General features: G+C 39.4%; 2 protein-coding genes and 2 long non-coding RNA genes across 12 annotated transcripts in view; 3 read left to right on the top strand and 1 right to left on the bottom strand.

Annotated features, from left to right (window-relative positions):
- Nucleotides 1-16522, top strand: part of LOC136425111 (leucine-rich repeat-containing protein 71-like) — a 28907-nt gene extending 12385 nt beyond the window's left edge. For 3 of the 7 annotated variants that reach the window (XM_066413906.1, XM_066413907.1, XM_066413904.1), the window contains exons 2-18: nucleotides 4714-4829; nucleotides 5336-5466; nucleotides 6539-6598; nucleotides 8080-8242; nucleotides 8670-8745; nucleotides 8927-9001; nucleotides 9196-9264; nucleotides 9527-9686; nucleotides 10041-10124; nucleotides 10517-10606; nucleotides 11258-11368; nucleotides 11804-11843; nucleotides 12297-12320; nucleotides 12911-12999; nucleotides 13933-14041; nucleotides 14626-14744; nucleotides 15157-16522. In XM_066413906.1, the coding sequence (XP_066270003.1) occupies nucleotides 4714-4829; nucleotides 5336-5466; nucleotides 6539-6598; nucleotides 8080-8242; nucleotides 8670-8745; nucleotides 8927-9001; nucleotides 9196-9264; nucleotides 9527-9686; nucleotides 10041-10124; nucleotides 10517-10606; nucleotides 11258-11368; nucleotides 11804-11843; nucleotides 12297-12320; nucleotides 12911-12999; nucleotides 13933-14041; nucleotides 14626-14744; nucleotides 15157-15288 (1648 nt within the window). In that variant the 3' untranslated portion in view covers nucleotides 15289-16522. Of the gene's footprint in view, nucleotides 1-1498; nucleotides 1564-2511; nucleotides 2590-3578; nucleotides 3707-4713; nucleotides 4830-5335; nucleotides 5467-6538; nucleotides 6599-8079; nucleotides 8243-8669; nucleotides 8746-8926; nucleotides 9002-9195; nucleotides 9265-9526; nucleotides 9687-10040; nucleotides 10125-10516; nucleotides 10607-11257; nucleotides 11369-11803; nucleotides 11844-12296; nucleotides 12321-12910; nucleotides 13000-13932; nucleotides 14042-14625; nucleotides 14745-15156 lie in introns of those variants that run through there. The other 4 variants (XM_066413902.1, XM_066413903.1, XM_066413905.1 and 1 more) reach the window with 4 other exon arrangements.
- Nucleotides 16523-16738: 216 nt separating this feature from the next.
- On the top strand, nucleotides 16739-23501 carry LOC136425113 (uncharacterized). Of its 3 annotated transcripts, none has more exons than XM_066413909.1 (6): nucleotides 16739-17142; nucleotides 17686-17968; nucleotides 18175-18263; nucleotides 18981-19169; nucleotides 19631-19767; nucleotides 22009-23501. In XM_066413909.1, the coding sequence occupies exons 1-6, from the start codon at nucleotides 16886-16888 to the stop codon at nucleotides 22083-22085; spliced, it is 1032 nt and encodes a 343-aa protein (XP_066270006.1). In that variant the 5' UTR covers nucleotides 16739-16885; the 3' UTR covers nucleotides 22086-23501. The 3 variants fall into 3 exon arrangements, with proteins under 3 accessions (XP_066270006.1, XP_066270008.1, XP_066270009.1); XM_066413911.1 differs by having other exon boundaries at nucleotides 19002-19169; XM_066413912.1 differs by having other exon boundaries at nucleotides 16740-17142; nucleotides 19005-19169.
- Nucleotides 20949-21915, bottom strand: LOC136425814 (uncharacterized). The gene is made up of 2 exons (XR_010754132.1): nucleotides 21556-21915; nucleotides 20949-21141 (listed from the first exon to the last, which is right to left on the bottom strand). It is a non-coding gene; the product is annotated as an uncharacterized lncRNA (long non-coding RNA).
- A 1122-nt stretch (nucleotides 23502-24623) lies between the features above and the next one.
- LOC136425457 (uncharacterized) lies at nucleotides 24624-27233 on the top strand. The gene is made up of 3 exons (XR_010754044.1): nucleotides 24624-24755; nucleotides 26130-26201; nucleotides 27150-27233. It is a non-coding gene; the product is annotated as an uncharacterized lncRNA (long non-coding RNA).
- The last annotated feature ends 728 nt before the right edge of the window (nucleotides 27234-27961 follow it).

The following is a 27961-nucleotide window of genomic DNA, read 5'->3' on the forward strand; positions in this document are numbered from 1 at the left end:
CTTTAGAAACAGTCGCAAAGGCTAATAGCATAGACGTAAACAAAAAAAGCAACTGTTCAAGCACATGCTGGATACGAGTACAAGAATACATAAGTCCTTGAAATAGCTGAGTACCTGGCTTTTTCAACATCGCTACATAATAGTTCAATTGTTATATGTATCATGCCAATGCGTTATCATAAGATAGCTAGTTGTTTTGTATGCTTTGCTAGATTCAATTTGGTCGTTTTTATTGTATATTGTTTGTTCTCTGTTCATTCCTTATCAATAACTTGTACCCAGTATCCAAAAGGACAACTTTGGTGGTCTTAAAGGAGTCCTTAACTCCACGTAGAAGGCGGTGTTATTTTCCCCTAGATTATGTATTGATAAATACATAATCAGCCGACTTTTTACAGAATTTTGCTTATGGTGAATTACACAAAGTGTATTTTTTAAAACAATATGATACTCACTAAACCCTTTCAGACCCTACCCATGTATTTACTATGTGTAAACATACATCTTTAATGGTGAGTATTTTTGGCATAGATGAGGGGGGTTAAGCAGAATAAGAAGGCCAATTGTTAATAAGATGTAAAAGAACACAAAGCAAGACGAGTTTTTCTTAACCACCCTGACATTCTTTTTGTAATCTAACTTTTGGCAGGCCTTGTCAGGCACATTGTAATAAGCCATAGGCTGAGGTTGTTTAATTTAATTAATCAGAAAATAGAGGGTCATCTGGGGAATCCTGTAGAATACTGAATGCTTTTTGATGCGCATTGGATTAGTGGGTACTTTATCGTATACTGTAAAAAGTATTCATTTTTACTTCCTAAAATTATCATCTATTGGAAAATACCCCCCCCCCCCCTCAGGACTTTAGGACTCCTTTAAGCTCCAATTCACTCAGTTAAGTGCGAGGATTTGCGCTGAAGGATTTGTCTTTCCCAAGCTTAAACAAACACCTCACTCTAATCTGACCTATCCTCAAGCAATTAGACGTCGGACTTGAAACGAATAAACATAAGGGCACCTGTAAAAGAAACAATATTTGCTCATGTCACGGGTACTTTCAAACGTTGTCAAACACTCAAGTTATTTTTCCAGCCCCTCTAGTGTGTGCTATTGTTACCATAACGTCGTATAGTTTTGCCAGCAAATAGTACAGTCAAAAGCCTTTCTTTGTTTTACAGAAAACTACGTTATGAATGTTCTATCAATGTTTCCTAGTGACAGGTATATAGTTACGACTTGGTTCAAACCTTGATCATTTCACAGTTGAACGCGTTAGAGACGGTGGCATTCTGTGGAACAGTTTTAAAAGCGGTTAAAAAGTTCTCTCCTTTTTTCTGAGTTAGTCACCGGTTGGAACTTGACAAGTTATAAGTACGGAGTATTTGTTAAGCTGTGGTACAGATCGTTAGTTGTGTGCCGTGGTGTGTCGACCTATTGGTAGGGATAAAACTCAAGCTGGTTTAAGTGAAGTTACTGCAACGGTTGTGGTACAGTGGAGATATACTATAACAAGATGGCCGATCGCCTAGGAGCAGAATTGAAAGGAAAGTCGCGGTTTCGGAGGTAGGCTTGGGTCGTTGTTTTTTGTTGTTGCTGTTGTTGTCACGTTATACTTTTCCTTGCACAAGCGTTTTGAAGACTTGAAGTAAGTCAATTTCATCGATTCAAGATCTATTTTTGTGGTCACAATTTTACACATTATTGAACTACCATAAAGTGCTAGAAAATTGGGCCAATTTCTATTTCTGTATTATTTTATTGAAATTGTAAACAGCTATTAAGTGAATGATTTTGTCTTTTCGATTGAATGGAATTACAAGCAATTGCAGGAGTATTTATACTAATTTGGAAGACCCATAACATATCTGGAGTCAACCCTAAAGTCCAATACAACTGGTCTTTCTGTTTTTCAATTCGTTTATTTCATATTTAGCCATACGGGCATCCTCTGATATAAAATGGCTTTCAAGAGGGGTACAATATAGGACATTGAAATTTAGTGGATAGGTGAATAAAAGAAGACATCCGATTATTCTATTCTTACTCAGGTGGAAAAAATATATTGCAACACATCGCCATCAAATTCAGAATGAATAGAAAAGTTTGGATGCAGAAAATCAGCAAGAAGTTATTGAATACCTGTCCATGGTAACGGGCAAAAAGTTGTGATTTAAAAAAAAAACTTTCCGCAGTTCAAATGTACAAAATCATGTTATCCGTATTTTGTTAACATCATTTTATCTTTTCAAATGATCACATAACGTCTTATTTGTCACGGTAGATATTCTAGATTTTTTTCTTTCATTCTTAAACATTTTAAGTGTATGAACGCCTCCTTAACGACAAACTTCTTGAACGATTCAGCAAGCAACAAAACTCGTTGACACCGTAACCCAAGGCTCTAATAGGCTTGTCAAACATGGTTGAAGTATATGAACTAAATATAGACTGATCCGTACAATGCTTGTCAGACGACTGCTGATTGGTCATTTGATTTAATTACTTTTTGAGTGACTCGCCGAGGCCCGTAAGTCGACTGGGACAGAATGCTGACTATACTGAGACTTTGGATACAGCAAATGTTGACTGGTATGTGGCTCTTCTGACACGTTGTTTAGTTTGTTGACTTTATTCACATAGTAACCATATCGAGGTGGTGACGTAATGGCTCAATACACAAGAACGGCATTTAGGCCATGTTGATTAGATTACATGGATGACATCCGCTCAAAAAACAATTTTCGTCCGTTTCCATAAAAATTACCATACTGTTAATCATACAAAGCAGCTGCAAAATGAACAAATATATGCCGTGAATTGTACTAAAAAATATCGGAAGACGGATACTAATGTCGTAGAATGCCAAAGTCAAAGAAGAAGATGTGAAAGACCAAAAATGAAGAGTTTATTGTTTGGCATACCGTACTCTGTGTGTTTAGTCATTTGTTCAACCTTCCTGACAACATTTCATAAGGAATGCAACTTTTTTTGCTAAACTTTTATTTCTTTCGCACGCTCGCATCCCTTTTGGGCTTCCCAGGGGATGTCATCCATGTAATCGAAACATCCTGGCCTTATAAGCTTTATTCGTAAGGTTTGAAATATGATTTTTGACTAGGGTTCCAAAGTTAGCAATCGACATTTTTTTACCGCAAAAACACAAGATAGCACTTATATATATATTATCCAAACGGTTATAATATGCAGATTTAAAGGAAGTTGCTAAGAACCCCAAAATTCAACCGGAAACGATAAGTTTCAACTTCCGAGCCAACAACTTTTGCTGACTAGAAAGTTTTGTACTAGAACGAGGCTCCTTTCCACCTGTTGCAAGTACTCACTACGCAGGCGCCGTTGCTAATGACAACACTCGCGCATTAATACACATCAAACTGTTTCTAAGTGCCCATCATTTCCTTTTACAAGTAATAATAATTAATTTTTTATCCTAATATTTCGTATCTAGCCATATGAATTGTCTTTCATAGATTATTTCCCTGTTTACTTGGTTTTCAAGGTGGTTTGTTATTTTGGTGGGACTACATTGTTGCGCGGCAGTACGTTGACCTGTCAGGTCAGTGTGCGATGCGGCCTAAAGTAAACAAAGTGTTCACGTTTCTTTTGTTGTTGTGTGAAGCCGTCCGTTTTGAGCAAATTTAACCCTAATTACTGGCAAATAGAGAGAAGTACTTCCTTCCAAAGTCGGGTAGGTTACAATTAGATTACTTAGTGATGGTGTATTCGTTTGTCAGATAAGTAGGTTATGTTTTTGTATAATTGTAAACGTTACCGTTATAATTGTACAGGGTAAATTACCGGTTGGATGGGAGGGGGGTTGTAGTATAGAGTGGACTTGTGTAACCGGTTTCCACTGGACTATAATTTGCAGAAGGGACTGTTGAATAGGTACTTTTGCTCCACTAGGTTAAATGACGTTTTACAAAGATTATGAAAACTTGTGTTTGTTTGCTTGTATGTGTGTGTGTGTTTGCACATGTCAGTGTCCACGGCTTGAAATTTGACAATTGTTTCACTGTAGGAAAAAAATTGGAAAGAAGGGGTGCCATAAACAACTTGTACTACATGCATGCAAATTATGAACACAATGCACTGCATAACATATGAGGGTCTGCATGGGGGTCGACAATGCCTTACACTTCTTCTTCTTCTCGTGTCACCACTGGCACTTGTCTGCTATACACTCCCCCTCCAGTATTTGGCAACCTCCCTTCCTATTGGGGTCAGGTCTTCACTTACACTGAATTCAGAAGAACCCCCAACACATGTTTGTATGTATTGTACTAAATCAAGGAAGGCAATCATGCAAAAATAATGTGGTCGCCTTGCTACGAATTACGTGAATAAGACAGCTTTCTTTACGAATTACGAGAAATAGGAATAGGCTGCCTGGTAACGCCTTATGGAAAAGAGCATGCAGACCCTCACATATCACCTTCACTCAAGTTTGCACTCTATGAAAAGTTGCCTTACATTGCAGCACAATTCAAAAACCCTGCAAGTGTCAGGCCGGTCAGATGGACACTTTTAATCTGACTGGCCAGACACTTGCACAATACGTGGAGGGAAAAAATCCTACATTTGCTGGCAAATGTCAGCAGAATGTGACTATATCCATACAACATGATATGATGCAAGTGGAAGTGGTCTTGTCATGTGTAATAAGTTGTACATTTTGCTGTATATTTTGTCCAGTATCGCCCGGAAAGTGAAGATGGGGAAGAAACTTGAGCGCGTGATGAAGGGAGACCGCGGTGGAACCACCTCCGCTACGTCACAGGAAACTGACGTGGACAACAACAAAACTCCCGGTATGAAATACACAATACCTTAATTACCAGGAATCTTTTCTGTTTATGAACTATGTGAGGAAAGTGGATTTTGGACAAGTTTTCGGTACATATGAAACAACAACTGTGAATTTGAAAGTACTCTGTGAACTTACATTCTGTATCAATATATAATATGTTTTGTAAGAACAATTTTTTCTGAATCATGATAAAATTAACCGCAGTAAAACTATATAAATCTCAATAATGTAAACTATAGACTTAAGTATGCTACTTAAGCACCTGTACAATTCACATCTGTGCATGGAGGCCTGGCGGAGACAGTCAGCACATTTAGTAAACTCTTCAAGATATGTTTGAAATCTAGAGAAAACAGATAAGAAATTGAAGTATTGGCTACACATAAGTTAGCTTTAAGGACACCTAGCCCAGAAATAAAGGTAATGACTACTTGTGACAACTTGTATATGAAATTTTCCTTGAATCATAGTAAAATATCTGAATGTTGTTATAATTTTTTTTTCCAGAGCCGTATAACTGTGTAGGTGATTTTGAAGCGGACTATCTAGAGTTGTGTAAACGTGCGGGGCTGACAGAGATCCCCCAGGTGGCGCCGCGACCCCACCGCCCTGAACCTCCACCGCCCCCAGACCCTAAGGTACATATTTTTAAGTTAACCCTCGGTCTGCTAAGATAGCCATTTGGCATCACATTTGTGTTGTTTATGGGGTTAGGCAGCAGAGAGAAGGTTAAACTTTTATCTGTCTCTTGTATGCTTTCTCTATTGCCTGATTTGAATGTTCATCTTACAAATAAAGTAATGATTATACTCCCAATACAGCTGGAATGGTCAGATGACAAATGTAGGACTACTTTTCTTGGTGCTGAGTCGCTGGCCATTGCCTGGTATCCATCCCTGTAATAGCTGCCGAGCCTTTTATGTCTTTTCTGCAAATGTTATGATAGGGATTGATACCACTGGTCACCTGTGGTATCAATTCCCATCATAATATTTGCAGAAAAGACATAAGAGGCTCGGCAGCTATTTAATATGGATGGATACCAGGCAATAGCTACTAGTAGCCAAAAACTGCACCAAGAAAAGTATTCCTGGTTGGGTTTTGGATACCAGATTTTGAAAAATGACTGCAAGTTAGCAACCAAAATTCTACAGAATGTTTTTCAACTTGTAACAATGGCTGAGTAAGTATAAGAAAAATGCTCTAACTTATACTAAGTAGATGAAAGAGGCTGAGTTAAAGACTTTGATAGGATCATTGATAATCTAATTGTTCATAAAATAACTTATTATACACTTGCATCCACTATCTGAAACTGATATAATGTAATTCTATACAATGCAAAAGTCCAGTCCTTTCTCTAAACATAACTAATACACCCAGCTTTAACTGACTAATAACATCTACTAACATAATTCCACCAGGGTACATAATTCTGTCACCTTGAAAAGATATATCCAAACTGATCTTCAACCCAACATCCCCCAGTATGATGCAGAGACCTGTATATCTAAACTATGCATACCTGGGGGTGCTGCACAAAAGATCTCTCAAACCCACTGTTTTTCAAAGTGGCGATTTTATGTTAATCGGCAGTTAAATGTTAATGGTGGTTACATAATTTATGAAATAGAGTTTTGTTGTTTGTGAGTTTTTATGATGTGAGGTAATATACTAACGTCTCCTTGTGGTGTTCTCCCTACGTACAAGTGTGCCACCCCCCTGTCACGGAAAGAGACTCCTTGTAAAAGTTCCCATAGTTCTCGTATGGTAAGTTCTGCAGTTGTCTGGTCCCAATGTAGGGGGCGCTAGTGGTTGGAGTTGCTACTGTAGGTGCAGGTATAGGGCGTATTCACGTGACGTCATCACCCTTGCCCTCCGTGGGCGGCCATGTTGGTGCTCACCCTGCAGTGAAGTTTCTCATTGTCCGACGCTCTCTAAATTTCCAAGGAATGCGAAGTCGTCTGATCGCTGTTTTATTATATGCAAAGAGTCTCCAGCCTCACATCCTTTTCGCTACAAAAATCCAATTTCACCTACTAAAAATTACCAATTATCGACGAGCGAGGTTCCCCAGCAGCCTACAAACATGGCCGCTAAACTGTTTACAGAGTACGCATAAAATCAGTTCACAGCATACAAGTGTTCCAAGGCCTGCAGCCACGTAGTAGTGTCTTGAGTGTCGTGAGAAATTTTGCTGACAGGGAGTACGTTATGATCGGGAAAGTTCGACGTTGAAAGACCCCCAGTTTATGAATGAACGTATCTCAAGCAACGACTACACGGTGCCGCGACTGTGTTACACAACGGGCCTGTAACTTGCTTTTCGACCAGATACAAAAGGTTTCCATACACACACGTTGATTATCAAACTTCAACTATTTAGATCCGTTGTTCGTATGTCAGAAATCCACTTTTGTTTCAGTCGTTAGTCCCTTCGCGATCGTATGTTCCCGCACGTACACGTCCTACACGAGAAACGCAAAACCAATCTTACTGTTACCCGACCGGGGTGTGCTTTATCAGTCCCAATCCAACATCTGACCACGAGGCAAAACACCATGATTATGAGACAAAACGTTTTGAAGGGAAATTGTGAATGGCGGAGAAAACATCTGCCATTTATACAAAGAGTTCCATAGGGCTCCACTATCAAGTGAGCACCAACATGGCCGCCAGTGCTCGTTGCTAGGGGGAGGGTCACGTGACTGAATACGCCCTATAGGTAGTAAGTTTTAGATTTAGTTCTGTGTTGTGTAGGTAGTTGTTGTCCCTTGGTGGTTTTAGTAGGAATAATGTTACAGTAGAATTTTAAAAAGTTATACTCTAGAGTCCTTCCAACACCATATGGTATATAGGGTAGTGCCCATCTCTTTTATATAGCCCTTGGGCCACACAGCACAATGTAGAGACGACATCTATTTTCTTAAGGGATAAACATGATTTGATACATGTAGTATACCACAAGATCAATTCTTAACCTTCATTGTAACCATTACTCTATGCTACGTCCTTGGCTTAACCAATGAAATAACAGTGAACATAAAGTGGTTAGCTGTGACCTTGAATTACACCCCTTTAGTCTGCACCCCTATGTTCCGACACCTCCTAAGATAGGGGTGTCGGAACATAGGTTTGTTAGTTAGAACATAGGTGTGTTGGAACACAGGGGCGTCACAACATGGGCGTCAGTTTATAGGGGTCTAGGAAGCTAGTACTATCTCCGTGACCTTGAAATTTGCTGTTTTCAGGAGAAGGTTGAGGAGCCGACCACACCGACCCCAGGTGACCCCGAGGAGGCCCCGCCCACCACCTACACCACCAGCAACAGGTTTGACTACTTCAGACCCAAAGTACAGCTGGAGCTGGAGAAACCTGAAGACAAGAAGAGCATGACAGAAATCTACATCAGAGGTGATGTACTGTCGTATATCCTTGCTAGAAAATAGACATTTTCATTGCTAACGTTGCGGACACATTTGTCGTAGGTTGGCGTACGATTTTGACTTCGGAACATTTTTAAGCAGGCTGTGACGAAAAAAACCAACTGCCAACAAGGATTACAAACCTTTTTGTCAGGATTTTGTACAACACATGCACAAATATCTCGAGAATAGCTTCACTTTTCAATCGTATGATAATTGTGCAACAAATGTGACTGCGCCCAAAGTTGATACAAGATTCTTCCAGAATTTAGAAAGTGCTAAGGAGACATGTAAACTTTGCATATTCTTATGATTATTATCGTCAAATAACTCACGGTTATTCATACTTTGAAGGAATAGAAAATCATCAGATTCTGACTGGTACAATTTACAATTTTCTGCTGTCTTTACTCCAGGCTGGAAAGTTGACCAACGGTACATGGATGTGTTCAGACTGTGTCTTCCTGCGGCCGACAAGTTACACACTATCGAGTGAGAAGACTACTTAGCATGTACTATTGTTGCAATGTTCACAACACAGAGTAAAAATAAAGGCGGAATAAAGGCGGAATACAGAACAATTGCAAATGCATTACAAATCAACAAGTTGCTTTTCTACTGTAAAAGTGATCGATAATTAGGTTAAACTTTGTTTCCTTGTTTTTTTTTTCAGTTTGTGGAATGTTGGTCTAACAGACAACACTCTGGCCCAGTTTGCAGCAGTGGCGTCACAGTGTCTCAATCTCAGGTGAGTATTATGGGATGTTGTCTAAAAATAGACCATATAGGTCATGATGTTTTCTATCATAATTTTAGAAAGTAGGTCTTTAGAAATTCCTCTACATTTGCAGTACAACAGAAGTGAATAACTATGAGACTACCAAAATTGTATAATCTGAAGTTGATTTTTCAGTGATTTCCTTTGTAAATGTCTTTCCCCAGAAACATAAAACTGGATGGGAATCCTGTGCCTGGAGAGGGCTTTCATCAACTTATAGGGGAGGACAGCATGTAAGTATAGTGAAGTACTATTGGCACTGCCCCTGAGGTGTCACCAAAAACACCTGTCCTTGTAAAGTTGGAAATTTATTTTCCAATGTTACAACTACATCATTATTAGTTTTACCATGTCATTCAAAAGTGTATGATTCTCTGCCAATAATGTTGTATATTGGTGTCAGATATTTAGACTTGGTATGATACAGTATATTCTAAGCTTTTGTAGTAGGTATTAGCTATGAAATGATATTACAACATGTTGTTTTTGTTTCAGGATTGTCAGTATGTCCTTGAGGAGCTGTAAGATATCAGACAAGGGTGCAGAGCTGATCGGGAAGGCGTTGTCCACGGTGAAGACGCGGAACCAGAGTCTGTGTGTGCTGAATCTGAACAGTAATCTCATCACAGATGTAGGCGCAGGACACCTGTCAAATGTGAGTTGATTGGCAGCTATCAGAGACCCTGTTCATACTAAAACGTGCAAATCGCCCGAATCGCTGAAATCGCAGAAATCGCATTGATGTGGCTTAGTATGAACGCTCCAAAATGCATTTGAAATCGCCCGAAGCGCATCGCAGTGAAACCAAATCCGGAGGTGGTTTACTCGCGATTTACCCGCATTGCGACTTAGTATGAACGCTCGAAATCGCATTGATGTGCATTGGGCGCAACATTTGTAGATAAGCCGTCTATAGAACATGCAGACTGTGTAGTGAACAAGCCAGGTTTGGAACACGTTTTAGATATTTTAGAAATCAGAGTTTTCAATGTGTGTCTCTTTCTTGCAGGGTTTGAGGATGAACAGAACGCTGCTGATCCTGTCTGTTGCCAACAATGCAATTGGAGATGAAGGTGCCAAGAAGTTCGGAGAGGTGAGCTTCAACTTTTTATTGCTTATCATGTCACCTGCTGTGTTTTTGCAGTCAATTGTCATCTTCAACTTTTCTAACCAATCAAATTCCTTCTTACATCGTTTGTTGAATTTGATGACCAATTAGGTTGTTTGTAACTGTTTGACACCTGATGTGACATCACACTGTTTGTAACATCTTACCAACAAGTCCCTGACCAATCAGGTTGTTGGTAACTTTTGCCTCCTGGTGTTAAAGCCAATCACACTGTTTGTAACATTTTACCAACAAATGCCTGACCAATCAGGTCGTTCAGAACAGTTTGTCTCCTGGTACTAAGGCCAACCATTCTGTTTGTAACATTTTACCAACAAATTTCTAACCAATCAGTTTGTTTGTTACTGTTGTCCCAGGTGCTGTCCAGATTTGCTCTGACTCATGAAGAGGTTGTGGAGAGAAGGAAGCTCATCTCTGAGAAGGGAACACCGGACATTAGGATATCGGTAGGACTGGCTATAAACTTTAGAGGATATCTAACACCATTTCCACTAGAAGCTGTGACCGCTGAGTAACCAAATATTTCACAGATGACTCAACATATTAATATGTTTTATGTGTTCCATTGTCTTTAGAACCATGCATCTACATCATGCATCATATTCGTAAATTCTGAAATTATGGATCACATAAATCCAGTTTTGGTCACTGTACAGTTGCTCAGCAATCGCTGTTTAATTGAAATGAGGCCTAATTACAACTCATTTAGAGCGAGATAAAAGGCCACACCAATGAGTGACACCCTCTGGATATGAGTTTGTGAAAAATTAAGTTTAGCATGTTTTGAGAAATAATGTTTTCAACTTATGGGCTCATTTTTGAGCTTCTTGCCATATTTTAGAATATTTTTTGTGACACATTGATGAAGGTTGGACACACAATGCAAATGTTACTCATTGACAAGTACAAATTAATGTACCTGAATAAAATTTTGTTAACAGTCTGATGTTTCAGATAGTATCTGCTATCTTTCATCAGTGATTTTGTGATAGCTATATATATAATGCATAAGCTATGATTATGCAATTTGCATTCAAATCCTTTGTGGTCTATCCCTTTGTTGATCAAGTTGATAATTCTTTCCCGCATACCTTCAGCCCATTCCAAAGCGATCGGAATCCCGCGACCGACCGATCAGTCAGAGCAGCCGGTCTCAGCTGGACAAGTCCACGGCCAAGTCTGGACGCTCCTCCTCCAAGGCTAAAAAGGTCAGCTGTTTTACCAGTGTAGCAGTCCAGAACATACCCCCTTCCAAAATCGACCCAGGTGTATTCTGGCCAGGGATATAGTCTGGCATGTTACACCTTGAATCTTACATGATTGTTTTTTCAAGATTTTGAAAGATTAAAGAAATGACAAGCAATAGAAGATTTTAAAACATTATTATCAATAACAATCATGAAGCTTTTCCCCTCCTTTTTTGACAGCATAAGAATAAGAAGATTTTGAGATTGTTTTTATAACTTGTCAGCTCTTTATATTACTTAACTGTACAATTGTGACAAAGATTTGTCTTCTTGCTGCCTGTACATAGCCAATACTGTTGCCTGTTGTTAAAAGTCTACCTTAGCTGGAAGAAGGTTAAGTTTCAAGCCTTATGTGTGGAAATTTGTAAATAAAGTTCTTTTCCTTGCATTTTACAGAAGGACGACAAGGGAAAGGGAAAAGATGACAAGAAAAAAGGTAAGAACATATTTCAAATTAATGTACTATACTTTAAGGACCTTGAAATGAAATTTGAAATGAACACAATTTCTTTTAGGTCTTGCTATATAACAGAACACATGATATAATTGATATTGTAAATCAAGGAAAATGCTAGTTTATTTTGCTACCTCTGAGTATTATAAAACAGTCTTGCTAAAAAAAAATCAATTCAATAACAATTCTAGTTTAACTGATAATAAGGCGTATAACATTGTTGAAACAAATGGCTATGTTCTGGCTAAATGTTTCCAGTTTGGGCATTTGCACTTGGCACTTTATGAAATATCTAGTTTTGTCCTTTTAAAGATAGATAATGCATGACATTGTGTACAAAAATACTTGAACTAATGTCCTTCTCTTTATTATCCATCCATCCTTCTCTCCCAATCCCTCACTCTGTTCATCCTTCGGACAACTGCACAACCATAGACGCACAACGTGGTGCCTCAAAAGGTTAACTATTAGTGTTGGTTATCCTATCCTAACCTCCTCTTATGTCATTAACTTATCAACTAACTAATACTTACCAACATTAATCAAATCTCTCTTCGCAATCATGAATTCATCAATAACTCAGTTCATCAATTAAATAAGTGTGACACACGGTGAAATTTGATAACTAAATTAGCTATTATCCAATCAAATGATCTGGCATAATTTTGTGAGGATGTTCTTCTAGACTAGGTATCTTTATTACTTATTCAGTTCAGCAATTGTTTAATCAACTAGTGTATGCGTACATTTGATAACTTGCCGTCATTATGATTTAATCAAATGATCTGAGTTTTGTGAAAGTGTTCTTTAGACCACATGCAATTTTTCCTTTGTTCTGCATTAACCCATTTTAAAATGGTTTAAAAGGTTGTACCCAAAATTGTCAAATATGGAGGATTTGATAGGGCCAATCATCTTCACTGTTTTAAAACCTAAGGTTTTGCACAGTTTGTCACCTAGATGCATTTGAGACAACAATTTTAATTGGGCAAACTATCCCCTTGCTGGTGAATGTCAGCCCTTCTGATTTGCTTTCTTTAACCCCACAGAGAGCGTTGCCAAGACAACCAAGGGCAAAGGTCGCCAGTCTGGTGGAAAAAAGGGCCCTGCCGCTGGGACCATAACCACTGAGCCCGAGGTGAGCCCCGAACAACTCTGTTGTTGCTAAGCAACAGTCAAAGAGTATTCCTAAATACAGGGGTGTTTGAATATATCGAAGTTGAAGTTGTTTACTCTATTGGAATGTCCCTGTAGCTTAACTCGGGTATTAGCCTCACAGTTGAGACTCCTGGTTTGGGATTTCACAATCCTTTGCAGTTGGCAGGTTTTTGCGACAAAGCGTATTGCAATTAACTAGTTTCTACAGTAACTGTAGTTGGTAACTTAGAGACCCCGGTTCAAATCCTTGGAAAGGCATCCTGGTTAGAGCTGCATTAATCTTTCAGAAGAGATGTAAAATGGGGGTCCCGTGTTCAAGGAGGTCCCTCGAGTTTGTAAAAGGAAACCAAAGCAATAGTAGGGTCCGAAAAATCAGATTTTTACAGTCAATTTATTCAGTCATTTCTATACATGATTAGTACAAACAACACTATCATAACGTACAGCAACGTCCATGATGCAAAAATATGAGGTTGTTGTGATGTGAGACCTCACTGAAAATCGTGGCCAGAGTTTTTGTAGGCTCACGAAACTAAGGGGATTATCGTACTGCACGGTTTTGCGTGGTTTTAAAATCCCCAAAAGTGTGCTTAACAATGTTAGTAAATGTCCCTACCATAAATATTTCAGCTTTTTTAACATTTCCATTTTTGGCCCTAATATTGCTTTGGTTGCCTTTAAAAGGGACTACTATTAAGTATTATCTAAGGGATCACAAAAAGTAGTCACATTGGCCTTATAAAAGGTGGTCACTTGGTTGAATGTATAGAATTTCTGTGGTGACAGAATTGTCCAGTTGTCACAATTGGAATTGTGTAATTTTTGCATTCCTCATATAGATCAGAATTTAGTCAAAAAAATCAATGTAAAGAGAATTTTTGATGACACTTGCTGCTGTTTTTCTTCCACCCAGACTCCTGAGGTGCTAGAAATCATCAACCCGCTGTTGGAGGAGGCTGAGAGTTTAAACGGGGAATTGTTCATCCCTGGGAACAGAGTCCTCATCAATCTAAACCTATCCAGTAAGTATAAACTACAATCTGATCATGATTCAACATTTTGAACAAGCTCTAGCCAGTGCCGGCATCAGTTGAAAATTGGTGGGTAACGATTTAGAAATACAGTATTCAACTTTGAATAAACCATGTCCAAACACCAACCCATAAATTGAACAATGAAATTTGTATGCAATAGCAGGAAATAACTCTCTTTTTGCTGTTTATGGAAATTGGGATGATGAAAAAATAAATTGAGCTTGTTATAGCCCTGATGGTCAAAGGCACTCAGTTGGTAGTAAAAAAAACTCCACCCCTGAGGCATCGACAAAAATAATATGATGTCGAATTTAAGCTCTGAAAGACATCAACAAAAAATGCATGTAGTCCAAAGAAAATTACCTTTTAGCACCCAGAGCTCTAAGACTGAAATTGAAAAGACCAGGGGTTCATCCAGCAAGTAGATCATTTTTTATAATGCAGCTTGTACTACAACTACAAAACTGGTGTGTTATGTCAAAAGGCATTATTGATTATGCAAACAAGCAGACAAACAAATTTTTATGTCTACAATCCTACAATCATGACCCTTTTCTCTTCGTGATCTGTAGGAAATAAGATAGGAGAGGCGGGGCTGAAGGCACTTCTCAAAGGGATCCAGTACCAGATCACACTGACCATGCTGGGATCACGATCTGGTGGCACCGGGCTCATGAGACTCTCTCTACAGGTGAGATCTTAATTTCTTTATAATAAGAAATAAATTGTTCTCCAACTCAAAAAATTTCAATCACCAGTTCAACCAAATCACTTGGTCATCATCAGCTATCTGACCTAAGTACTGTAGGTAGACATGGTATTTTACCCAGTTGAACTCAGATGAACTTTCATGCTAATCTTAAAGTTTTTATTTTCACTTAGAACTAGAAAAAGCAATCTCAAACCTTTGTGCTGATATTTTGCTAGCTGTGCTTAATCGTGACTCTGCAATATACATTTTGTTTTGTACTACAGTCAAACCAATACCAGTGATTACATACAATCATACATAGAATCCTCACACGGTGTATTGCTTCATTTGTATTGCAGCAGTACTAATCTTGATCAAAAAATAAAGTTTTACAAAAATCATCTTTTTTCAGAAAAATGGATTCCCTCCAGACCATGAGCTGTATATGAAGATTCAAGAGTTGATGGTGACCAGAGACCCTCTGTACAAGCCTCCTGCCAAGTCCCCTGATGAGGACTCCATTTCACAGACTACTGGGGTATAGACATACTGTTTGGGTTGCAAGAATGGCTGCAGGGCAAGACTACGATTAGATTTTGTAATGATACATACTGGAACTGATGCAGGTGTAACAGGCCAGAATGTACCCCTGGACAAAATGTATCTGTGAGTATATTTTAGCAGGGGTCTCTTTTTGCCTGTTACACCTGGTACTTCATCTATGACATAAAGTTGACATATCGTTTGTATTGTAAAGTGATATTGCTGTCATCGTTTTCTCTTTGTGTATATATACATGAAAAAGAAGATATTTTAACACTTTGTGACTTTTGTATGTAGATTCTTTTAGACTCAGGAAAATGCTGAGCTGCTTTTATATCTATTGAATATTGTTTTTTTCTGGTATTTAAAAAGAGCACCAACATGATATTTTGATGTGAAAGTGTTTTGAATTTGTCAACAAGAGTTAAAAACATGCTAAACAGATGTTTGTTAAAGAAAATATTTTTGAGGAAGACTGTTTTTAATAGTGTGTGCAATACTGGAAAAAAGGAAAACTGTTCACATGTAGAATAGAATGTCTCGATAGAAAAGGCATATTATGTGTTTTGTGGAACATATACACTGTTGATAAAAGCTTTTTTTTCACACATATTTTATACACAGCAGAAAAACCCATATGTATGCTGCTAAGTCAGTAGAAACACTTTTCACTTTATTTATGGTTACAAAGGTAACTGTAAAAATTTTAAATCTGCTACAGGTTTTCATTGTCAGATTCATATATCTTAATAGTTTTGTATCTTTACCCCCACTTGTCATCTTTGTAGTCTGATCTACATGCTTCATAGTCTGCAATTTGCAAGGAAGCTGCTAGGGGATACCCGTATCTTGCAATAGTTATTCCTTAGAAAATTGTAGAGAGATTGATCACACCCAGATGATGTCAATTTTAAGTTACAATGTACATATCAATATATTTGTTTGCAGATTCAATTACAATATGTAACCAAACATTGTTATTTGAGTTTTTGTTGCTGCTTCATAACTTTTGCTGCAGAAGAATTATGAAGTTTTAGAATGATAATTGCAGTTAGATGCATTTTTGAGTTGGGCGATCTTATGTTATATGTTTTTTTAAGTTGTAAATATGAACCGAAAAGTTACCATACATTTTATGACCAAAGTACCAGCGGAAATAGATATCTACATATGCTGCCAAATATATATCTTTATGCATGTACGTCTTGACTTGTTATTAAAAATCACCAAACGTTTTACTTCTTTTGTTTCTTTCTGTTGTCAAATTAGTTTTGGGGGGTTCAGTTTTCTCCATATAATAATCAATTGTAGAATGAAATAACATATGGCAAAATATACCGGATAAAGTTCGACAGGTGAAAATTTTGTTGCATCCTTGGTTACCTAGATCATTTACCTGTAGTTTTCATGTCAGTCGCTAGGAGGCGATACTGCACAGGGCGCTGCGGCGTCTCTGCGCAAGTCACGGTCTGATTGGTGGAGGGAAATTTTGAAACGGGCGACTCTGTTTTCTTTGTTCTCGAGCAGGCCGTGATAGTTTAGCAGCAGTTTATAGCTTAATTTTAGCTTCTAGATCATAAATTAGTCAAGACTACGCCATGATATCGCGATCAGAGAGTGTGAAGTCTTCCTTTAGGCGTCGCCGGAGCTTGGTGACCGCAGCGGACGACCAGGCGAGCCCGCCGGTGGTGAGGAAGCCGTCCCTCCGCCGGCGTCCCTCCCTCGCATCGCTGCAGGAGCTTCGGCGAAGCGTCCGGGTCAAGCTGGACGATCACAAGAGAAGACACAAAAGTCTGATCGAAGTCGGGAGCGATGAGGAAATACCAGAGTCTCCACAAGACCAGAACACTTCAAGGTAGGCGATCGGGAAGAAAATGTTTGAAAACAGGCCCCCCTCCCCAAAAATATGTTTTGGGACGCCAAGGATTTATTTTTTGAATTTTATATTTCCACGTCGTTATGTTGTGTTCAGTAACCACATTTCGATGAATTACAATCCCCAGAACAAAATATTTCAATATCTGGTTGATAAATGGTCAAAAACATGTAGTTTGAATTTGAAACTTTCAAAAACCACGCCCTTAGATTAGACCAAGGAGGTTATATAGACGGTTTTCAGTAAATATTCAAGCAGATGTGGGGTGGAAGACGTTTTCAGTAAATATTCAAGCAGATGTGGGGTGGAAGACGTTTTCGGTAAATATTCAAGCAGATGTGGGGAAGATGTTTAGCCTTCATAGCACTTTGGGGTTTGAACCAATCCAAACATGTAGACCATATAATATATATCCCAGAAATAATTTCGCATTACAGAGATCTTTGTTTGAATATGATTTTGTATTATGTTCAAGTTTAAAAAATTTCTCATTCTAAATCTCATTACCGTCACATGTTCCAGTATCAAACCCAGGTTTGTTCGCCGTCCGTCCCTAAGAAGTCTGAAAGCCAGTCTACCCTACAACCTGCGCCAACTCAGACGCCAGCCCAGCCTGGTAGAAGCTGTGGACGAGAAAGCGAGTCCCGTGGTCGCCCCCTCGGTCAAAGTCCGCAGACGTCCGTCCTTCAAGATGATTCGCAACCAGCTGGTAGAGCGCGGCGTCGGTAGGGAGCTCTCGGGGTTGAAACGGAAAGCGAGCAGCGTTGTACGAGCAGCGACCAACACACTCGGAGCACTGCCAAATGTACGTATAATGACTATCATTGGGACAAGGAAAGGAATACTGAAGTATGAGATTGAAAATGAAAAACATAAATTCCTCTCAGGTGTATTGATAAATAATAAATGATTTTAATGCATTGGAAATATGTGAGATGATCTATGAAATTTCTTCAATAGTCTAACAATTATTGTTTTTCTGAAGTTCTTGGATTTTGTTGTTTTTCCCAGAAATTCAACATGACTAACCAGAAGCGACAACGTTTAGTCGAGACATGCGACGTCTCCTCACCTGACACGGAGGTCGGATATCGCTACAGGTTAGGGGGATGAACTCATATTTTTGCATGGGTGGTAGACATTTGTATGTGTTCATTATTTTCTGTGCTGAAGTTCCCTTTATGGAGTGTCTAAAGGGACGGTAATATGCTAAATGGTCCCATTTCCAAAGCGTGGCCCTGGCCGAGCAGCTTGTGGAAACAAAGAATATGATATGAAAAACAACAAAAGGCACGAAACGAAAAAAAAATTGTCCTAACCATATACTGTACATGTATTGTGTATTTTCTTGATATACATTTTGTGGGGTATACACTTTTTATTTTACGTTTTCGCAAACAGCCCGGCAGGGCCCCAGATTAGAAATGGGACCAAAGCATTTCTCGGTTATGAGTCTGACTCTGTTCAGGGTAGAATTTGGTACCCGAGGGTAGCCTGCTGGGTGCTATCCGATTACTACTGTGGCTCCTACACTCCCTTCCCCGAAAAAATCGGGGTAGCGACAACTAGCGAGTGTATGAGCCTCGGTAGTAATCGGATAGCCCCCAGCAGGCTACCCTCGGGTACCAAATTCTCAGGGTACAAACATCTAAATTTTAGTTTGGGCCAAGTGGGGGTGAAATGTTCATTATGTGTTCATAATGGCAGTGGCGGTGAGTTCACGGTGGCGGTCTAAAAACCATTTCTTCACCCAATGACAATATTTTTGTTTGAATCTTACTGTTTCCTGACCCCTACTGACCTCCTCCTGACCCCAGTCTCCTAACTCAACCCCTAAGCAGGACTATAAGGAACCCCTCCCCCTTCACCCCCGTCCGACAAAGTAGTACGGCCCAGCGGCGATCGGTACGTCGCAGCGCACGCAGAAGGACACGACCGTCGGCCACGCCGTCTGCCAGTCCTGCGTCTCTATTGGCCACTCCTGATGGACCTTTAACACCAATGAGGTTTGTTTGTTTGTCAACAGTAACATGTTTATAACATTTATTACAATCTTCTTAAAGTTAAACTTGATTTGTTTTGTCAGTAATACTCTTATATACCTTTACAAGATTGAAGAGTAGACTTTTAAGTTTTTAGAATGACACTTTCACATTTGTGAATTGAGAACAAGACAATAGTAATTAATACTCAATGGTATATAACCTATTCTCGTATAGAGCTGTTTAGCCATAGTCGATGCTGTAGGGCTGTTGTGAATTAGGATTTTAACATGGTCAATACTGACCGACGGAGGCCATACATGCAAACTCATGCACGCAAGGGAATGCACAAATACAATAACATAAAATGATAAAAATATTAGTCTATATCTAGACTAGATGAGGGGGGTTGATTTCTCCTCCTTTGGACAAAAAGTGCAAGAGCACCTGTTGACCAATGCATTTTATATGATGTGCACTACCAGGATGATCCAACAGGAGGCGCTGTCCAACAGGGCCTGTTACATCAAGTTTGACAGCCCAGGGAAGGACCTGGACCTCACCTTCAACAGGACTATCTCCAACGTCTCCACGGAGCTCAGCAGGGCTGACGACCCTAAAGGTAGGAATCAGTTTAACCTTCTTCCTGCTGCCTAACTCTGAAAACCAATAGAGAATGGGGTGCAATGTGTGCGGAAGGTTAAACTCCACAGAATTTAGATCCTAGGGACTAGAGTCAATCGTAGCCTGAAATCCAGCTATGTTGTCAGCTTCTGAAGAAGCCTGGATCACATGCTACAAAGTGCTGTAAACTCATTTAAGTTTGTGGGACACTTAAATTTCACGGCAAGGTGAATATCTAGAGTTTGCTAGATTCTGGAAGCCTGTGACTTAAACAATGGTTGGAAAATATTGGAAGCCATAATATAGGCTATTAGTATTACAACAAAAAAACTGAAATAAACAGTTCGAAATTTACAGTGCATGTACTTGATTGCTTTACTCCAACTTTTACACAGACTAGCTTTAACTATCGTAGAGTGGATCTCGTTGCCACCAAGTACCATAGAAGCATCCACATTAGAGAGCTTTAAACAACTCTTACAACTAGATGTGCAAAGGTTAGGTGTGACCTGTTGTTCAGTTCAATATAACGAGCTGCTGCCGCACTGTGTGCCTGCGAAGGGCAGTTATACTGGCTCATACCAAGGACATTATATAGGAAGGACTGAGCACACAATCAGTCCCTATTCAAGAACCTTCGGTTCATGGTTGTAAAAATAATTAACACCTACATACGAATCACCCCCAGATTTGCATGGATTCCAAGCGGTTCACTATTGTAACACAAATTCAGAATGGCCGGACCAGGCGAAGGTGACTTTGTTTTTGAGTGATTTTCGAGACGATCGTCAAAAAACGGGGAAGCTGGAAGTCCCAAAAACCACACAAAAATTTCGACAAAGCTACCACTTTCACTTGCATGTTGTGTGATTTGAACAAGTTTATAAGAGAACCGTCTTCACCAAGCACAAGATCAAGCAACACAACATAATGTCCTTGCATTGTGTAGTGTATTTATAAGTTAGTTTTCTAAACGATCTGTATTTCTGAGTCACATATTTTTAAAAATCGTACCTCCAATATCCGTTTATAATTTGCTGCAACAATAGTCTGGCGCAACCGAACTGTGGGGAGGGGGGGATCTGCATTCATCGCTACCGTCAGGCAAAAACACTTGCGTCAAGCTAGAATACCGACTAGAAAATTGAAGAAGAAATTATCACACTAGAGATTTATGAATTCAAGAAATCCATGTATTTATTCAATATTTACAGGTAGTGTTACATTTTACTAAAAACAGAATTTTGGAGGTTGGTTCCAACAAATAATTTGATGCGTAAATCTTTATCTATCTTCTACGTTGTATTTTCGGTAGCGCTGTATCGTGGGACGTCGCTCTGGTGGTCATGCCCCTTCCACGGAAGTTTGCAATCTGCAAAAAAACACAAAGATCGGGAGTCGATAAGATTGGGAACCTAAACAAAGATATGGATGTCAGGACATGTTCCCCGTGCAAGTGCTGGCATAACAAACGGCTTGGCTTTGCAAACAACCCCCGAAATACGGACATGTCCACTTCTTTGTTGGCTCACCGTGCAAGGCCATCTACGGAATTTGTAAAAAATTGAGGAATGTTCTTGCTCAACGATCACACAAAAATCGCTAGCGATCTGTAGTAAACTGTACAATAATGTAAACAAAAGCGTTCGAAGTTTTTTAAAAAAGCGTTTACTTATACACAAATAATGATGTAACTATGTTTTAGCAGCATAAATCTTTGAATGTTCTTACATGTTTTACAGACAAAAACTTTATGAGATTTCCACGAAAAAGCCTGTAAACTCACCAATCTTTACCCTACAGCGCCCGAACACATATCAAAATGGCCGCCAGCGTCTTCCCTAGAAGCTGCTGCCGTTTGCACACGTCACGTTTGCTTCCCAAATAAGGAAATCCGCGGAAACTACAGGCATCTCGCCCGTAGTTCGGGTAGGTTCGGGCCGTATTCGGCCAGCCTCGGAGCGCGTGACGTCATGATCGGGCTCATTTGCAGGGTTTTGGCGGGAAGACATGAATTGAACGGGGGAGCACAAAGGAGCGCCGCCGGAGGGCGGAAACAATAGATCGCCGCGGGGTTTGGCGGGTCTGTACAATAGCGCGCAGCGGGGGACTGACTCTGTGCTCAGTCCTTCCTATATAATGTCCTTGCTCATACTATATTGAGATACAGATACTAGTAGTACAGATGGAATACTTTTTTTCATGATGCTTACTTTATCTTTTGTTTTTCCACTTTCAGCAATTTCCCTGGACGATGCTGTAATCTGTAATCTGATGACCAAGCTGAACTCAAAAGTGTCCGTTAAGGAGAACTGAGATTACTAGATAAAGGATGGTACACACTGTCCTCTGTCCTGTACATCTTCTTTAACATCCTCTGTCTTTGGTCCTCTCCTTATGTCATTAGCTGTTTCTTAAGATCACTCCAAGAATACAAACCATTTTAGCGTTCTCTCGCAAAATGTTTTTGTATATCTCTAGCAGCCGTAAAAGAACTTTCTGAAATGTTTGAAAAAAGTTTTTTTAGGGTCTACATGACATGTTTTTGTAAACATTTTATTTTTGCCTCTCCTTTTTGGTTGTTGTCTTTTTGCTCTGTTATAAAAAAATATGGAGAAACAGCTAATGATATTGATGTGCAAAAAATGTTGCCTATAAGCTAAGTCTTCAACAACTCAAACAACCATTATTCAAGCCTGCTCTATTTTGTACCACTTAATAGAATTAACTGTATAACTGCCAATGTATTGTTTTTATGAATGTTTTTTTGTTGCCTCTTGCTATATGCTGCCAGTTAGTTTGGATTTTCCAAACAGTGCAAAAATAACGAATGATAATAATGTCTAAAATTCACTTGCATTCAAATTCCATATCCACCAGATTGATTCACTTACTAATCATGCAAATAACTACAATTATGATTATAATTTTGTAGTTAGAATCAGTAAAAAGAAGAATTAATATGAAACTTGTTTCTGGTGGAAGAAGTTATTTGTTGCTAACCGACGTCTTTCTATAAAGGTTTTATTTTTGTAACACATTTGTATTTATCAATAACTTCTCATGGTTGAAGCGTTATATAAGGCTCTTAATACATGTACATACATCTTTTATCACATCATTAGCTAGATTAACTCAAGGAATCTGCCAAATTAATCATATACATTTGTAGCCCATATACTACACAGGTAGCTAATAATTGAAAACACAGGTAAAATAGACATAATACAGTAAAACTAAATACAGTGATATAGCAATACTGTAACATGAGTGAATATTTAGAATAGTGTCAAACATATATTTTTCAAAGTGGTAAAATGTTATTATTTCAAAACACAACTTGTCTTACATTGAAGTTTTAATCATGGTATTTGAGATTGTAGTTTTAGAGAAGACTCCCACAAAGAAAGTAGAATATGAAGAAAACATTGAAATTTTTCCTCACTTTGTATTTAGAAAGACCTTCTATTTTTTAGTTTCTTAGCATACCTTTAAGCCAAACATGTCAAAACTGTACACATTATGATAGAAGTTAAGAAAGCCTGCTGATTTAGATGACATTTTCTTATCATAGGTATGTAACTACCTGGTAGTATGAATGTAAAACTTTTTTTTCACCGCTTCTACACTTAAACAAAGTACAACACTGTGCCATATGTACAGAACAGGTATTTTTCTACCATGACAAACCTAACAAATATATGAATAAAGTATAAATGTTATAACCGCTTATTTTTGTTTCATGCTCTTTTATTCCACTTGTTTTATATACCAGTAATATTTCTTGCTTGTCAAAGAATCTGGCCCCGTATCTGCTTGGATCTGGGATCGATCTCAAGCAGATGGGGGCCTCAAGCAGATACGGTCTCCAAGCAGATACGGCCCCCCATCCAAAGAATCTGGCCCCGATAAGTTGAAAAATCGCCGTGGGAGAAGCCTGCAACGGAGGCTAAGCAGGCCTCCGGTGCGGCAGATACGGCCCCCCAAGTAGATACGGTCCGCCCGGCCAAAGAGCCTGGTCCCGATAAGTTGTAAATCGTACTCTCCAAGCAGAGCTAGGGTTTCGGCTGTTTTTTGACGTGTTTTAGGCGTTTTTGTCATGCCTTCTACTTTGTCATCGTTTTTGTTGTTTGCTACACAACAAAAACGATGACAAAGTAGAAGGCATGACAAAAAACAGCCGAAACCCTAGCTCTGCTTGGAGAGTAGTAAATCGCGAATCAGTGCTACCCCCAAAAATAAGCGCCACCACCACCCGGGAGGCCTGCAAATGGAGGCTACCTTTGTTTGCCTTTGCCCCTCAGGAAGGCCTGGTGGAGGCTAGCGCTACCGTCCTCCCCTGGCCCCAAAACTGTTTTGAATCAAATCACGCCCTGCTGTGAAACCAGAAACGCCGACTCATGGTGATTCTAGAACCTTCCATGTATTTCAATACACTCGAAAACAGGAATACCCCTAACCCCCAACCGCTTACGTAATGTTTGCACGCAACTCGGTTTCTCTTCCTGCAAAAAGCCTTTTAACATATTGAAATCATTCCTGAGGTTTTGCACGCGGCACGTGTGGATTATTCCATATTACCAGTAGGGGTGCTTTTTATTAATTTCTAAGATGATATCTAGTTTATAAACAGTTTATATCAACTCAATTATATTAATCATGTCAACTCATATGGATAAAAGTTATAACATAGTTTTATTCAAATATCTTCATATATGAGGTATTATCTTTGTAGTGTATTCTAATGTTCGCCCCTTTGAAGGGTGTCTTACGGTCGAACCGTTAAAAAGTGCTGTGTGCAAGGTGGTTGTTTTGCAGCTGTCGGTGAACTCAACGTGTGCAGACCGTGTGCATTATAAGTATAAAACATGGCGCACGGGAAACTGCGTCATACTAGGAGAATTGTTCCTGCTATACCACAGCGTATTTTTTGTACGTGACTTCACCAGACGCTACGAGGAAAGACTGACAAGATGCCGAAACCCTGTAAGTTCTCGTATTTGTCACATTTTTGTCGTGAAGTCACGGTGTTAGCCTGGAAACCTAGCGGCGGCAACTGTTGGAGGTCTTCTTTTGTTGTGAACAGTAGAGGCTTCTTTTGTTGTGAACAGTCTACTGTAAACAAGAAAAGAAGCCCTCCAATATAATCGCCGCGGCTACCTCACTGAGTACCTGGAAACCATCGGGAACTTCCCGGTATCTCTGCGGCGCTTGGTGTGGCACCCGCCCGCCCGAACAGATTAGCCCGCTCGGGGGTGTCTTAAGAGGCGAAGCTGTATATGTCAGCTAAGAAGACAGGCTGAAAGAAACGGATCGATATAGCACATTGGGTCCAGGAAAATACACCGGAGAGACTGGTGACCAGGCTAGGTGTGGCGCAACGCCTTCAATTTTATTTAAATTAATTTTAATAGCGAGTGCTTGCTAGTCAGTGTTCGCGAGTGTAAAGGTTAGAGAGCTTAAAACGGGTTTGTCGTTAGTCGTAAAGTAGCAAAAAAGTGTAAGCTTTTCCCTTTTATTAATAAAAGGTTTCTTTCAGCAGTCCTTGAATTCACCTTCGTGTTCTCTTGAGCAGCTAGTCAGGAGCGAATTTTGTTCACCTAGAAATGCAACGTCACCTACCCGCAAAAACACTTATTACAGCCCAAGGAAGTTATGACGTCACTGCTTTAGTCTGTTGTGGGTCCAACTCGTTTTTGGCGGCGCTCCAGGAACGGGCCAAACAGTATATTATGTTACTAGATGACAGATATTCAGGGAACTCGATCTGAATTTATCTGTGGAATCTGTGAAATGTTCCACACGTGTTTAGCTAACATCTAGAATCCTGTAGGGGTATTTATCCGCGGTATATTACTTTGGGTATAAAATAGTGCATCACAGTACTTGAAAAAGCAACAAAAAAAAAGAAGAAATTTGGCAAAAACACAAAGGATCAACGTTATATGATTATTCAAGTTTCAGCTTGAAAAAAGCAAAACACTCTACCGCAGACATCCAACTCATCCCAGTACTCCCATTATACTATTGATGCACCTGTTTGTTGAAAATTATTTTAAAAAAGTTTTTAAACATCTACTTCTGTCATTCATGACAAAAAAGATAAACATTGTATATGAAAACATTGGCAGACAAAAACTAAATAAAGGCATTTAGGGCATTTTGCTATGCTGGAAAATTGTTGAATGGCTTTATACTGAGTAACAATTTCCTGAATGGGAGGTAATGATTTTTTTTTTGGGGGGGGGGAAATTTGGGAAAAATAGAGGCAAATCTGAGGACCAACAAATTAAATTTGTGTAGCTTTATGTATGTTAGAATGTTTGGCCCTCTCTAACAGTAATTTGTTTTTTCCTGCAGGCTGTTCTGCTTGTAAGGGATGCTCTGAAGAATGCAAAGTGGCCGAGTGTGCCAACTGTGACTGCTGCAAGTGTAAGTTTAATAGAACACTGTGTATTTCGTATCGCCCGAGGTACTGGCCCGACCGCTGGTCGTATTGCCGGAAGGCCGGGGGGCCATGCGACCTGCAAGAGGGCCGGGACTGAGGATGATGCAAAATACAATGTGTTGTATTTCAGTTATGTCATACCCACTTGAAAAAACACATTTCAATACGAAATGCGCTAGAACTTGAGAGACAGAAGCTGAAACAAAATGTATTTATGAATGTGATCCATATTTAGAAAATACTTTTATCTTTAATCTATTGTTCACATTATAATAGTCACTCTGTGTTGCACAAAGGTGACCAGGGTACAAGATGGGAATATACTGTTAATGATTTTATGTTCCCGTGGTTTTAATTTCATTCTAGGGAGAAAATGTGCTTGCGATTTTCACGAAGTTCGCGTTTGAGACAATAGTAGACAAGGGGGTATTAAAGAGGCAAAAGAAATTTGCGGTGGTTTTAAGTTCATGGCGTAGGGCTTACCCTGAAAACCGCGAACATAAACCACCGCAAACATTTCTGCATTTACAGTATCCCTTCCTGTCAGTAAGTGAACGTTGTGTTCCTGAATAAAAAGACTTTTTTTTTTCCCAACCAAGGGATTTATTCAACCGACGTTTCGGTGACCCTCTGTCACCTTCTTCAAGGCAATTCTGACTGGTTCAGTCATAGCAATGCAGCACAGGTGTTGCTGCTTATACATATTAATGAGATGCAAACGCAAATTATTTACATATATACAATCACAAGGGATGACATCACTATGCGGTCCCAAACGTACAGAAGTGTAACACATACACAACTATATATCGATCAAAACAATGCAACGATTATCCTCTATTTCTTTAGGATGCGGTCCCAAACGTGACTGAGTTTTTATTCAGTGACTTACCAACCTGATGAAACTATTCACCGTTGTGTTCCTGTTTCAGGCTGTACCTCGTGTGACGGCTGCAAGTCTGGCTGCACCAACTGTAACTGTGGCTGTGCCAACTGCAAGTGAAGGGAAGCAGACTCACATGCACCACAGGTAAATATAAATGGTTTTTTCAGGGTTGACACATACAGAAATTAAAACAGCATTGCAGCCAATTTTACCTTCTTGAAAGTAAACCAGCTGTCACCTCTTTCCAGTTACGGCGGCCATTTTGAATTTCCCAGGGTCAGCTGGGGGTCATGCACCAAAGTGAGGCTCAGGTTGTACTGGGATAAGCCGCCAAGGCTGGAATACCCATGTTATAACATGGGCCGGCTCATCCCGGTACACCCTGAGCCTCACTTTGGTGCATGACCCCCAGCTGACCCCTGGAAATTCAAAATGGCCGCCGTAACTGGAAAGAGGTCTATTACGCAGTCTTAGATTTAAAAGTACAAAAGAGCACACTCGACCAATCTAAAAATATATATACAAAAGACAAATTACAAATTAGTTAAGGTCAAGTCAGTTAATGGGACTGGCTATTGTATGGATTTGTTGAAAAACCCCTTGTTGTAAATTTGTAATCTACATGTATTGTATAGATTTGTTGAAAATCCCCTTCGTGTAATCAAAGGCTGCAAGTTCTGTCTAGGGGGTGGGTTGGGTTACAGAATTAGTATTTCTTGCTGGACCAATAAAAAAAAAAGCAAAACGGACAAAAATATATGAAGCTTGGTTTTTTGGACTGATTATGAAAATCAACAAGACTAAAGACTTCTACTAATGATGGATTGTTGTTTCCACAGGAGAGTGTGGCAGAATGAA

The sequence above is a fragment of the Branchiostoma lanceolatum genome, chromosome 19 (assembly GCF_035083965.1).
Source record: "Branchiostoma lanceolatum isolate klBraLanc5 chromosome 19, klBraLanc5.hap2, whole genome shotgun sequence".
NCBI classification, from domain to species: domain Eukaryota; kingdom Metazoa; phylum Chordata; class Leptocardii; order Amphioxiformes; family Branchiostomatidae; genus Branchiostoma; species Branchiostoma lanceolatum.